We start from the raw sequence: 14,381 nt of genomic DNA on the forward strand, positions 1-14,381 counted from the left end.
GGTAACTTCTGACGTCATTCGTCTTTGCCGTTAAATCTGTGCAATGCATAATCTGTGGTAACTTCTGACGTCATTCGTGTTTGCCGTTTAATCTATGCAATACATAATCTGTGTTAACTTCTGGCGTCATTCGTGTTTGCCTTAAATCTGTGCAGTGCGTAATGTGTGGTAACTTCTGACGTCATTCGTCTTTGCCGTTAAATCTGTGCAATGCATAATCTGTGTTCTGACGTCATTCGTGTTTGCTGTTAAATCTGTGCAATGCATAATCTGTGGTAACTTCTGACGTCATTGGTCCAAGCCGACGAGTTGTATCCCATTCTTCAGTAATCCTCGAAAATGTTAGATGAACGATACATAACAACACTCATAGTTAAATATTGCACAAGAACTTCTACTATGAGCGTTGCAGATGCCGACACAACATCGCGGCTTGTTGCTGAGCAACAAACAGGAAAATCGGTGCGTTCCTGCTCGGGGCAGAGGCCAGATAACGCGCTTGTTCTTGGAGGAACATCGAGTGGCCGTCACAGCTGCTCGATCCCGATAACCAGCGCCGAAAATGACCCGTGACGACTATACTGACAATCCAGGGCGGTCAAGTGAACGCAGATAGTTGCAGAATGTTTATCTCGGAGGGGCGAGTTTTGTAAGCAGTGCACCGGTGGGAGTCCCAGCGAAGACATGGTCCAGGCATTCAGCGCGGCCGTTCTGCTGGCAACCGCAGTAAGTTGCATCGCTACCTGCTCGGAGACGGCCTATTAGACCCTTCACCCAACCCCTCTCTACATTTGCAGCAGTTAACGATTAATGGAAACGCAGTTATACTGCTCGCTCACTTTTACTTGGCCCCTCTGTGATCGGTGGAAATCGACTGACTTCGTGCCGCTCCGGAATGTTTACGCTCGTTACCAACCGTAGCTACGTGAAAGTATTGCCTGTCGTAATAGTATGTAGCCGTTGTGAATGTGATGTTAATTCGTGTGCGTCGTGATTGTTAGTATCATTTATGAAAATGAGCGAAGAGACTGTACCTCTTTCTTCTAGCGAGACGCCACGAACTTTCTAGTCAATTCTGCGATTCATTAATCCATTACGTGTTCGTTGCTTTTATACGCTATAAGCTGGCTACTCTGGGTAAAGTAGGCGGTACTTGTCTCAGCAGCGCCGGCCGCGGTGGTCTAGCGGTTCTGGCGCTGCAGTCCGGAACCGCGGGACTGCTGCGGTCGCAGGTTCGAATCCTGCCTCGGGCATGGGTGTGTCTGATGTCCTTAGGTTAGTTAGGTTTAAGTAGTTCTAAGTTCTAGGGGACTTATGACCTAAGATGTTGAGTCCCATAGTGCTCAGAGCCATTTGAACCATTTGTCTCAGCAGCCAATTACAAGCTTCCACGCCCAGCACCCTCCGCTTAGGCCAGTATTACACTATCAAATTTCTTTGTCCGATATCTTTGCAAAGAAATGTTATGGTGTAATAGGGAACTTTGTCAAATGTCGTCAAATATTTTATCAAATCAAGGGCCTCGTTGTAGATTTGATCAAAGAAGTCGCTTGTCTTCTGTTCACTGCAATGTGACATGTTACCACGTGGAATGCTTAGCATCGTTGCAGCGTTCTGTCATCTGCAGTGTTTATAAAAACACTGCCGGTAAATACAGTCGGTGTGTATCGACAACTACAAAATTAATTGGGATGTATGAAGCAGATGAGGCGCTTTTACAACGTGAAGCACCCTGAATACAAAAATAGATTAAGAAGATGGAGATCGGACCTAACCTAACCTAACACTCTCCTGTGACAAGGAATCGGAGTGTGTCCAGTGAGCCTGTCTTCTGCAGATATAGCAGTTCTTAAGTGAGCATTGTGCTTTGTGATATGAGGATACACTTCACTGAGCACATACAGAAATGTATGATCATGCATTCTTAAGTAACTGATTTAAGAAAAAAATGGTTCAAATGGCTCTGAGCACTATGGGACTCAACTGCTGTGGTCATAAGTCCCCTAGAACTTAGAACTACTTAAACCTAACTAACCTAAGGACAGCACACAACACCCAGCCATCACGAGGCAGAGAAAATCCCTGACCGCGCCGGGAATCGAACCCGGGAACCCGGGCGTGGGAAGCGAGAACGCTACCGCACGACCACGAGATGCGGGCAACTGATTTAAGACTTGACGTCCTCCACTATAAGCTCACGTAACAAGTTTTGTTGAATGGTTTATCGTGTCGTCGTAAAACCCACGGTTGCACCCTGGTACGTTTCTTTCTTCCCCTATTTCTCTTCCGCATGTATACACAGTGCAATTGTGGGACATGCAACTGCTGCAGTTAATAACAAGTTCTTGTTGTCAGCCATCTTGAACTTTGACGAAATATATGATGACAGTGTAATACCCCTTTTTAGCGCTACGTCAACGATCTTTGTCAAATATATTTGACGAATATTTGATCAAATCTCTGACGAGGAAATATGATAGTGTAATACCGGCCTTAGTGACCTCGTGAAACTGAAACAAACGCGATGATTGGTTAGCAGCCGTAGTATACGTAGACTGGTGTTGTTACGCTCCTTGGAAGTAGGCCATACTTATGTATTAGATAGCTTCTTATTATGTTAGTGTAAATGAAACTTTAAGATATTCTCACGTGTTAACAGCCATCAACATTTTCCTTAATCATACTTTAGCTATGTAGTTTATATTTCAAAAATCGTGTACAGTCGTATCTTTGTACTGTTGTGCTCTGATTGTCGCGCAGTTAATACGCAGTATGAAAATGACTGAGGCTGCTTCCTGCACCGTAGTGATAAACGAGCGTGGAACACCATTCAAAAGTTGTGAGAAACAAATTATTCACAATGGTTTCCGCAATTTTATAGAAATAGTTGCCTTTGAAGTTTTCCGAGAGCTTTAACATATAAAGTAAGGACAGTGCAGTTAATCGGTAGCGTTGCAGAATCGTAACTTAACATCCACGGATCGCTGATTCAAATCTCACTTCCGTCTTTTTTTCGTTCAGTTTGGAATACCTACGTCTTCTAGACATAAAACTCATCAAATATATCCTAATTAACACATAACTTATCACTACTCATTATGAAAATTGCACGTTGTATTTGTTTCTAGTTACATCTTGCACAAAATACTCTAGTTTTCATTGCAAATATGAATCGATAATCTATAAAAGATTGTTAATGAAGGTTGTTTAAATTAAGAAAACGCAAGAAATTAAATTTTTAAGACATAACTGTAAAATCAAATACTTTTTATTTGGACTGTGTCCATTGTCATATACCATAGGCGCGGTCTTAACGAGCCTCAGTGATAAGCGTCGTCGAAACATGCAAAACAATAGTCTTCACTGCATCGAACACACCAAACAAATGGTGCATCTTTACAATTTCCACCGTACCACTACAGTCTGAACTGATCTGGAACCAAGTTAAGGGACCGGTCGAGAGAAATAACAAGACATTTATGCTGCCAGACGTACTGGATCTAACGCACGAACCTGTAAGGCACGTCACTGTCGAACGCTGGCTGGATACAGAACGGCACGTTATAAAAGAAGAGGAGAAAATTTGGCACTTGGATGGTTTCCTGAATTCTGTTGTTAATAGATTCGTAATCAACGTGTCAGATGACACTTGCAGTACTGGTATGCATTTCTCGGTTTCGAATATGGAAGGAGTCCAGAGATTGCCAGACGAATGACTGTAAATAGTATCTTCAGTAGCTTCCATATTTAACTATATGATGAAATCCCTTCGATGCGCGTTTAAGTCACACATAGCGCAGGCAGAAAAATTACCCTGCGTTTAAGTCAAGAATTATCATCACTCTTGTTTTTAATTACGATAGTATATTAGTTAAGAACGAGAGCATGCGAGTTTGGTCGAATTCTGTTAAAAATTAAATGACGTTCGAAGCTATATTGTTTCTGTGTCCGTCCCTTTTTATGTCTTAACTGCAGCTCCTCGCATCACTGCAAGTTAATAGGACCAGCTGGTTGGCCTGTGCTGTCCATGTTAAATGCGCAGGTAAAGCTTTGTCACGTATCGCTCAGTCGATGTGCGCATAACGCACAGTATTAAAAGTATCCATGCCACGGTATATTGATAATTTTTACTTATGGACCGTCTGACAGCAACTGAATAAAACACAATTTTAGTGCCATACGGGTTTCGCCTTTATTTTCTGCAAGGCATCGTCAGTGGCCTGGAATATTTAATTTACATTTTTGTCACTGTGCCTATAGGTTATAAACAGTAGTATGCCTTGCAGAAAATAAAGGCGAAACGCGTATGCCACTATAATTGTGTTTTATTCAGTTGCTGTCACACGGTCCATAAGTAAAAATTATCAATATGCCGTGATATTACACGCAACTGAGGAAGACAGGACTACAAAAGTTGAAGATGTATCCATGCCATCTTACTTGTTTGTATTTGAGGCAGCTTGGCTGCGGCTCCACGTGAAACGAGATCCAATGAGATTCCAGCTAATGCGGAAGAATAAATGGTGTAATGTCTACATCAGGTCTATTCTTATGATGAACACAGTACAAGGTAGGTGTAGTCGGGCTGGTACTACAAGACAATCCGTCATGAACGAAGCAGGCCTAGTGCAGCTGGCATCTAGCGCTAGAAAGTGGTGGAACTAAAGGTGTGTCCACACGATGCCTCTTTACTCGTGCGCAATCGAAGACACAAGGCAATAAAAACGCACGCACAAATGATTGTGAAAGAACGTAGGTACGCATGGGCTTCCTCGTGTCCAAACGTTGCCTCATTGCGCAAGCAATCTGCTATGCATCGCCTTCTTTGCTCGGGAGTTTGTGCTGCGTTTATTGTGATGAAAATACGACAAGTAAAAGGAAACGCAAAAGCGACTATAGGTAGTATCTAAATAACTGAGGCACCAGGAATACAAAGTAACGACATTTTGTTTGAAAATTTCAGAGGGAGGTCACAGCGAGTTTTCAAATTTGCTGCTGGGGAAATAGCATCGATGAGTGCGGCACTAACTAGTAACTGGCGACCGATATACCAGTGGGAACTTTTTATTTCGTGTTTCAAAACAAAGCATTTCAGTAATTATTTCTGAAACCGAGAAACATTTAAAGGGACGTCCTTAGTCGTTATGTGAAGGTTAATCAACATTCAATTTGCCATTTTTTTATTTTATTGTATAAAAACAACTGTTTCCACAATTTTAATCATGAAAGGTTATGTGTAGATTACCATTCTCGGGCTCGACAAACTTGCGAAATTTCATACATGCCAAACCGGAAGTTGTCTTTTCCAATTTTCTATTTTTCGCAGACTTAATTTCCTTCATTTCGATTTTGGTAGTTAGTTGAGAAGCTACACATACCCCATCATTTCCTTTGTTCAGATGCCAAGCCCCACAGCTGTTATGCTATTAAGTCGCCATAGCAAGAACATTTGTCCACAGTTTTTATAGACAGATTTAATGAAGCTCTGTCTTATTTTTCTCTGTTTTCCTACTTCGAAACTTACGGTATCTTATTCTTTATAGTAATATGATTGGAGACTCTTTATCTAATACTTGATGATCAGGGCATCACATCTCAAATTTTTAATCATATAATCTTTGGAAGCGGCATTCCACACGATTTTTCGTTGTCTCTTATCATTTACAAATTCCAGCATGTTTTCTTTCTAGTCAGCAGATATTATTACACATATATCGCTTCACAGCATAACCTCAAAAGACTGCACAATGAAACACATATAGGCCCCAGTTGCCTCAGTCTGCGAAAAAGCGCGAAGATTTCCACCGAAGGCGGAAAGCAATGCGCTTAACGCTCAGCCCCCATTTGCAGAAAATTGAGTTTATACGCATTCGCAAAGCTGAACAGAAAAATGGCATCGCGAGGACACATCTCAAGAGAAGTAGCAGATGGACATCGGACCGCACATGCCCGGCAAACGCTGTGACGCACGAACACGCTAAACGGGGTCTTCAGGGAGTGCTTTCTGCTTGTTATTGTTCATTGTTTGCTGTTTTATTGTTGACATCAGGGCTGGTTTGAGGCCCAGGCGACGCAAGCTGAAAGGAGCGCCAGAGGCGCCACAACTTTTAATGTTTCTGTACGAGACGTGTTCAACGTGTACAAGGAACCCGATGCTAATTTAAAATATGACTTATTTCATGATACACTTGTAAGAGAATTTGAAAACTGTTTCCCCAAGAAAGTAGTTAAATCTAATTATAAGAAACTGTGCAAAAAACCTTGGCTTACTAAAGGAATAAAAATATCTTGTAACCACAAAAGGGTACTGTATCTAACAACAAGAAAGTGTAATGATCCAGAAACAGCCAAATATTATAAAAACTACTGTGCTACATTACGAAAGGTTATTAAAAAGTCCAGAAGCATGTGCATCATGTCTGAGATTAATACCTCTGATAACAAAATCAAAACAATTTGGAATATTATTACAAGGGAGACAGGACAACCAAGAGTACAGGATGACGGCATCACCATCAAAGCGAATGGAAACTTTATAAACAACAAGCCGGAAGTCGAAGACATTTTGAATAATCATTTTTTAAATGTTGTAGAGAAAATAGGATCTAAATGCTCATTAGAAGAAGCAAGGCAGTTAATGGAAGAGGACTTACCCACACCATTTGATACAATTGAAATTCCACCCACCTCTCCATCTGAAATTACGAAGATAATAAACTCTCTCAAGAATAAAAGCTCACATGGAATTGATGGCATTTTCAGCAGGATAATAAAAGCTTGTTCCCAAGAAATAAGTGGGATTCTTAGCCACATATATAATAGCTCTCTGAAGCAGGGTATTTTCCCAGATAGACTGAAGTATGCCATTGTTAAACCACTGCATAATAAAGGGGATACGTCTAATGTCAACAACTACCGCCCAGTCTCTCTTCTGATTGCCTTATCCAAAATTCTTGAAAAAGTAATGTATTGTAGAGTAGCTTCACACGTTTGTAAAAATAAAGTTTTAACAAAATTTCTGTTTGGTTTCCAGAAAAATTTTTCAACGGAAAATGCTATATATACTTTCACTAGTGAAATATTAAATGCTCTGAGTAACCGGAAGTCACCCATTGAGATTTTTTGTGATCTATCAAAGGCTTTTGATTGTGTAAATCATGCAATACTTACAGATAAGCTCAAGTACTGTGGTATGAATGGGACACTGCTCAGGTAGTTTAAATCATACCTAACTGGAAGAGTGCAGAAACTTGAAATAAACAGTTCACATAATATGCAAAAAACTGGTGATTTCTCAAACTGGAGAACAATCAAGAATGGGGTGCTGCAAGGTTCGGTCTTGGGTCCTCTGCTGTTATTAATATATATTAACGACTTGCCATTCTACACTCCTGGAAATGGAAAAAAGAACACATTGACACCGGTGTGTCAGACCCACCATACTTGCTCCGGACACTGCGAGAGGGCTGTACAAGCAATGATCACACGCACGGCACAGCGGACACACCAGGAACCGCGGTGTTGGCCGTCGAATGGCGCTAGCTGCGCTTCATTTGTGCACCGCCGCCGTCAGTGTCAGCCAGTTTGCCGTGGCATACGGAGCTCCATCGCAGTCTTTAACACTGGTAGCATGCCGCGACAGCGTGGACGTGAACCGTATGTGCAGTTGACGGACTTTGAGCGGGGGCGTATAGTGGGCATGCGGGAGGCCGGGTGGACGTACCGCCGAATTGCTCAACACGTGGGGCGTGAGGTCTCCACAGTACATCGATGTTGTCGCCAGTGGTCGGCGGAAGGTGCACGTGCCCGTCGACCTGGGACCGGACCGCAGCGACGCACGGATGCACGCCAAGACCGTAGGATCCTACGCAGTGTCGTAGGGGACCGCACCGCCACTTCCCAGCAAATTAGGGACACTGTTGCACCTGGGGTATCGGCGAGGACCATTCGCAACCGTCTCCATGAAGCTGGGCTACGGTCCCGCACACCGTTAGGCCGTCTTCCGCTCACGCCCCAACATCGTGCAGCCCGCCTCCAGTGGTGTCGCGACAGGCGTGAATGGAGGGACGAATGGAGACGTGTCGTCTTCAGCGATGAGAGTCGCTTCTGCCTTGGTGCCAATGATGGTCGTATGCGTGTTTGGCGCCGTGCAGGTGAGCGCCACAATCAGGACTGCATACGACCGAGGCACACAGGGCCAACACCCGGCATCATGGTGTGGGGAGCGATCTCCTACACTGGCCGTACACCACTGGTGATCGTCGAGGGGACACTGAATAGTGCACGGTACATCCAAACCGTCATCGAACCCATCGTTCTACCATTCCTAGACCGGCAAGGGAACTTGCTGTTCCAACAGGACAATGCACGTCCGCATGTATCCCGTGCCACCCAACGTGCTCTAGAAGGTGTAAGTCAACTACCCTGGCCAGCAAGATCTCCGGATCTGTCCCCCATTGAGCATGTTTGGGACTGGATGAAGCGTCGTCTCACGCGGTCTGCACGTCCAGCACGAACGCTGGTCCAACTGAGGCGCCAGGTGGAAATGGCATGGCAAGCCGTTCCACAGGACTACATCCAGCATCTCTACGATCGTCTCCATGGGAGAATAGCAGCCTGCATTGCTGCGAAAGGTGGATATACACCGACTAGTGCCGACATTGTGCATGCTCTGTTGCCTGTGTCTATGTGCCTGTGGTTCTGTCAGTGTGATCATGTGATGTATCTGACCCCAGGAATATGTCAATAAAGTTTCCCCTTCCTGGGACAATGAATTCACGGTGTTCTTATTTCAATTTCCAGGAGTGTATATTCACGAAGATGCAAAGCTGGTCCTTTTTGCCGATGATACAAGTATAGCCATCACACCCGACAGACAAGAATTAACTGGTGAAATTGTAAACGATGTTTTTCAGAAAATCATTAAGTGGTTCTCTGCAAATGGGCTCTCATTAAACTTTAACAAAACACAGTATATACAGTTCCACACAGTAAATGGAATGACCCCATTAATAAATATAGACTTCGATCAGAAATCGGTAGCTAAGGTAAATATTCAAAATTTCTAGGTGTATGCATTGATGAGGGGTTGAAATGGAAGAAACACACTGAGGATCTGCTGAAACGTTTGAGTTCAGCTACTTATGCTATTAGGGTCATTGCAAATTTTGGCAATATACATCTGAGTAAATTAGCTTACCACGCCTATTTTCATGTTTTTGTATGGCATCATATTCTGGGGTAACTCATCATTGAGTAAAAGAGTGTTCATTGCACAAAAGCGTGTAATCAGAATAATTGCTGGAGCTCATCCAAGATCATCCTGCTGATACTTATTAAAAGAGCTGGAAATCTTCACTGTAGCCTCACAATATATATATTCACTTATGAAATTTGTTATTAACAATCCGAACGAATTCAAAAGTATTAGCAGTGTACATGGCTACAACACTAGGAGAAAGGATGATCTTCACTACTCAAGGTTAAATCTAACTTTGGCTCAGAAAGGGGTAAATTATGCTGCCACAAAAGTCTTTCGTCACTTACCTAATAGCATCAAAAGTCTGACAGATAACCATATAGCATTTCTGACAGATAGCCATATAGCATTTAAAAGGAAATTAAAAGAATTTCTTAATGGCAACTCCTTCTACTCATTAGTTAAATTTTTGGATATAGTAAGTGGGTAATTTCCCAACTTCCACCAAAAGGAAAAAAAAAAGAAATTAAAAATATTGAGTGTTATGTAATATTTTGTCTAATGTAATATCTTGTATAGACACCTTTTATGAACCTGAAACGTTCCACATCATTCTGAAGTGTCATACTCATGATCTATGGAATAAGCACTAATCTAATCTAATCTAAAATGGTTCAAATGGCTCTGAGCACTATGGGACTTAACTGCTGTGGTCATCAGTCCCCTAGAACTTAGAACTACTTAAAACTAACTAACCTAAGGACATCACACACATCCATGCCCGAGGCAGGATTCGAACCTGCGACCGTAGCGGTCGCGAGGTTCCAGACTGTAGCGCCTAGAACCGCTCGGCCACCCCGGCCGGCCGCGAGACGTATCACAATTAGTGGTGCCCGCTCGGGGCGCGAACTTTGTGTACAGTGCGTATCACAGTTAGCAACGAAAACTGGCACAAGTAGGTTTGCCATGTCTAGCGGCGACTTTGTTGGGACACTCTGAGATTGGGTGTAGAAATGAAGCAAAAAATTACTTAATATTATTGTTTTTTGTTTAGAACACAATTACTTGGAACTTGTTGCGGCAGAAGTAGTGGATAAACCATATTTTTCGGAAGATTTCCCCGTTTTCAGCGGGGCTTTCTTCCCTTTTACGCAGTTATAAAACCCCATGCAAGTCAGCTTGTTGTTAAAATGGCACTATAAGACTGATTCCCTGGCAGCAGTCGATTTCCTTCATCAGTCCACTGTACCGACATCAGCAAAAATAACTCTTTCCGTAGTGGCGTTGTATGCGGAAGTAGAAAGCAAATACTCGCATAATTTTAGCAGCTGGTATTTGCGTTGAGGATTTTCGATTTCCTTAAGAAAGTAAATCCACCTTCCTCTCACGGAGTATTTACGCTTCCATTCCACCGAGTCACGCATAGCTTCTAGAAAACTCTTCAGATACATATATATTCCTGGAAACGATTGTCATCTGAAATCTTCCCAGCATTTGTGGTCAGGTATATAATAGTGTTTTCAATCATCACCCAATCTGGCGTTTCAGATACAGTAATTCAATCAAATGCTTGATATTTGTTAAAAGAAAGAACTCATTTGTGTAAGTAACTAATGCTATGATACTGAAAGCCATTGTCTCATCCTCAATTCTCGAAATCATTATTTCTTGGTTAGAGTTCTCATTTTTTAATTTGTTCAGATTCATCTTCGTTTGCATGCCAAAAAAATTGGAAGTCTTCCTTTCATTCACACATCTTTGAGTGTCGATTAATACATTTCTTACTTCAATTCTCGAGAGTTTATTCTTTTCCACGCTTTTCACAGTTTCCAAAACAGAGCGAAGTTTGAGAGTAGAAACATGAAATAAATTTCACTAATTGGACAACCGAAAAAATCTGAAATTATTTTACGTTGCCTGTCTTCTACGTCAAAAAATTGTTGTAATGGAATCCAAAGTTTAAGAATTGTCTCAACTGCGGGCATTAACAACAGCCATCTTGTTTTTGAATTATATAAAAGAGTCTGATGACTGACATCAACATATAAGTCTCTTTGAGCTTCTCTACCTTACCGTGTGTGTTGAAAAATAATTAAATATTTTCATGACGATTATTTCAATGTCGACAGTTAAGACTCCAGCAGCGCTTGATATAGTATTGTGGAGCATATGGGCAGGACATCCAATTCCTTCTACATTTTTTCCTCGTTCTTCTTTAATCTGGTTGGCCGCGTCGATGAAGCCGTCCGAAGTTGGTAACAGCTGCTTGTGTATCCCTTCAGTTGCAGTAAAGTACTGAACAACTAAAGGAAACATCTCTCTAGCCTTGTGGATCGATGCGTCAGTGCCTATGCCTATGTCGTAAAATGAAACATCTTACAATTGTTTTATGTATACTGACACGGAGTGTGGTGCGAAAATATTTTTAACAATCGCTGTGGCTCTGGCCCTGGCTGTGGCGACTTTGGAGTCAGGAAACATTGCGGCATTCAGTTTTACGGTAATAGTGAAGTGAAGGACTGATGATGCTTGACAACTTTATAAGCTGTTGTTACTTCTGCAGCAACAACGGGCAATTCTTCCCGGGTATCTTCTTTAAGCTTGAATGGAGAAATAGGGTTTGATGTCGATGGTATCACGAATCTATTTGTATGAGCCTTCGTAGATACGTTATGCCACACATCTGCCTTACCTCCGTGAGTTATTGAGATGAAACAGCTACAAATCTCACAAAATGCATCCTGATCCGTTCGTCCTTTCTTAACAACAGACTACTCTTTTGTGTAATCATCCGAAAAGTGAAACTTTCTCTTTCCATACTTAGATATTTTCGTAAGCTATAAAAAGGGAAATGAGCGTATGGCTTCATTGCATGGGAGGCCCCTTACGGGGCAGGTCCGGCCGCCTTGGTGCAGGTCTTATTACATTCGACGCCACATTGGGCGACCTGCACGCCGGATGGGGATGAAATGAGGAAGAAGACAACACAACACCCAGTCCCTGAGCGGAGGAAATCCCAGACCCAACCGGGAATCGAACCGGAGCCCGTAGGACGGCAATCGTTCACGCTGACCACTCAGCTATCGGGGCGGACTTCGTAAGCTATGATAAGTTTATTGGGGTGCGCTCAGCCTCATGATCCCAGTTGAGGAGCTACTCGACCGAAATAGTAGCAGCTCCAGTCAACGAAAACCATCAAACGGCCGGGAGAGCGGTGTGCTGACCACGCGCCCCTCCGCATCCTCCACTGAGGATGACACGGCGGCCGGATGGTACCGATGAACCACTTGTAGTGGGAAGACGGCGTGAGGTTTAGTTTTTTATGATAAGTTTATTAGACGGTAAACAGTAGACAATAACACTTTAGTCATCGAAGTACACCTCGCTATACACTTCACGCCTATATACCCGGAGAAGACACTTCAAACATTTCTAACCAGCACTCGTTGTTCGTGTTACGTTTAGAAAGAATCGTGTTATCAGATCACTACTCAAATGGGAACTGCCCGATTCCTCCGCGTGGCGCTGCTTATGTAGTTTTAGCCCCATACTGCTGGAGAAGTCTGGTACTTTCTCGAATAATGGCGCTAGATCAAGAATGTGCTTGGGTCGTTGATACAGGATACGAAACATGTGACACGACCTTGTCAACACAAACTTGTTGACATAAATAAACTAACTGAGGCTGCATTTACGTGTTGCGCTAACAGATGGCGTTACTTCAGTACCTGACCCAATTATGTAACGGTATTTGGCAAAATTATGACAGAATTGGATCTTGTAGGCATGCTGGGGCAAGAAGGTCCATAACGGTAACGGCCTCCATATATATCTGGAAGAATGGCATCCCTAGACACGGGGAAAGTGTACGAGGGAACAATGAGAAAGGGGGGGGGGGTGAATTTTCTTGACTGTCCCTAGTTGACATCTGTGGCAAGCAGTTGAATCAGGATTTCACACTGGAGCATTTGCGCATTTTTCAGTGAGTAAATTTTTATTAATATCGCAGTCCAATAAAGGCAATACTTTTTTCTTTCAGACTTTAATGTTTTTGCTGTTGCGAAAAATATTCTCAGTCCTTCGTATTCTAAAAACGAAATGAAACAAACAACGCTATTGCGATCTAATTCTGGCGTTTAGCAAGGAATGGTTTCTGTACGATGCTCATGAACTGCTGTATCATAGCAAGCTGCCTCGGCAGTGGTTTATTTCTGAGTAAATAAGCGTATAACTTTATGTGTATCATTTTCGATTTGTATACATAGCGACAAATAAGAGACGAAAATTCACCTTTGATTTCATCGCATCTCATGCTGTATTTAAGCATACTAGGTAGGAGAAACCGGCAATAGTCAGAGAAACAGAGTCCGATAACAAAAATGTGTAAACAAATGGTTTAATTCTTGCTTCCGACTAGGTGGAATTGCTTCCCACATTACTGTGTCGCTTGAGCGAATTGCTACCTGTATCATCGGCAACAGTTTGTGAAAATAAGCCACATTCATTCTTACGATGTTCTGAAATTCCTGCTGGTCTTTCCGCCTAGTTCTTTCATTAATCAGGAGTATACACTGATCAGCCAGAACATTACGACCACTTACCTGATAACTGGTATTTCCACGTTTGGCACGCATAACAGTGGCGACGCGCCGTGGCATGAAATAAATTGGGGCATGACGCATTATTGTTGTTATACCGGAGCCAAGATAGCCCCTGAGGGCTGGCAACGCATATTACATCACAGAAACGAGGTTGTCTATGTCCAAGGCGTACCAAAAGCACCATGGTAAACACCGGCTATTTACATACAAGATAATGGAAACAGACATTCCGAGCACTACTTCCTGCAGGGGGAGCTCGAGCCACGGCCTGCAGGAAGTATCACTACGCCAGAACCTGATTGGCTGGAGACTACTACACTCCTGGAAATTGAAATAAGAACACCGTGAATTCATTGTCCCAGGAAGGGGAAACTTTATTGACACATTCCTGGGGTCAGATACATCACATGATCACACTGACAGAACCACATGCACATAGACACAGGCAACAGAGCATGCACAATGTCGGCACTAGTACAGTGTATATCCACCTTTCGCAGCAATGCAGGCTGCTATTCTCCCATGGAGACGATCGTAGAGATGCTGGATGTAGTCCTGTGGAACGGCTTGCCATGCCATTT

General features: G+C 42.8%; 1 protein-coding gene across 1 annotated transcript in view; it reads left to right on the forward strand.

Moving 5' to 3' along the window:
* The first annotated feature begins 589 nt into the window (after positions 1-589).
* The window catches only part of LOC126262316 (venom dipeptidyl peptidase 4-like), a 315,546-nt gene continuing 301,754 nt past the window's right edge, over positions 590-14,381 (forward strand). The window contains exon 1 of the mRNA XM_049958868.1: positions 590-726. Coding sequence (XP_049814825.1) covers positions 685-726 — 42 coding nt within the window. The 5' untranslated portion in view covers positions 590-684. The remainder of the gene's footprint in view (positions 727-14,381) is intronic.

Source organism: Schistocerca nitens, chromosome 6 (genome assembly GCF_023898315.1).
Source record: "Schistocerca nitens isolate TAMUIC-IGC-003100 chromosome 6, iqSchNite1.1, whole genome shotgun sequence".
NCBI lineage: Eukaryota > Metazoa > Arthropoda > Insecta > Orthoptera > Acrididae > Schistocerca > Schistocerca nitens.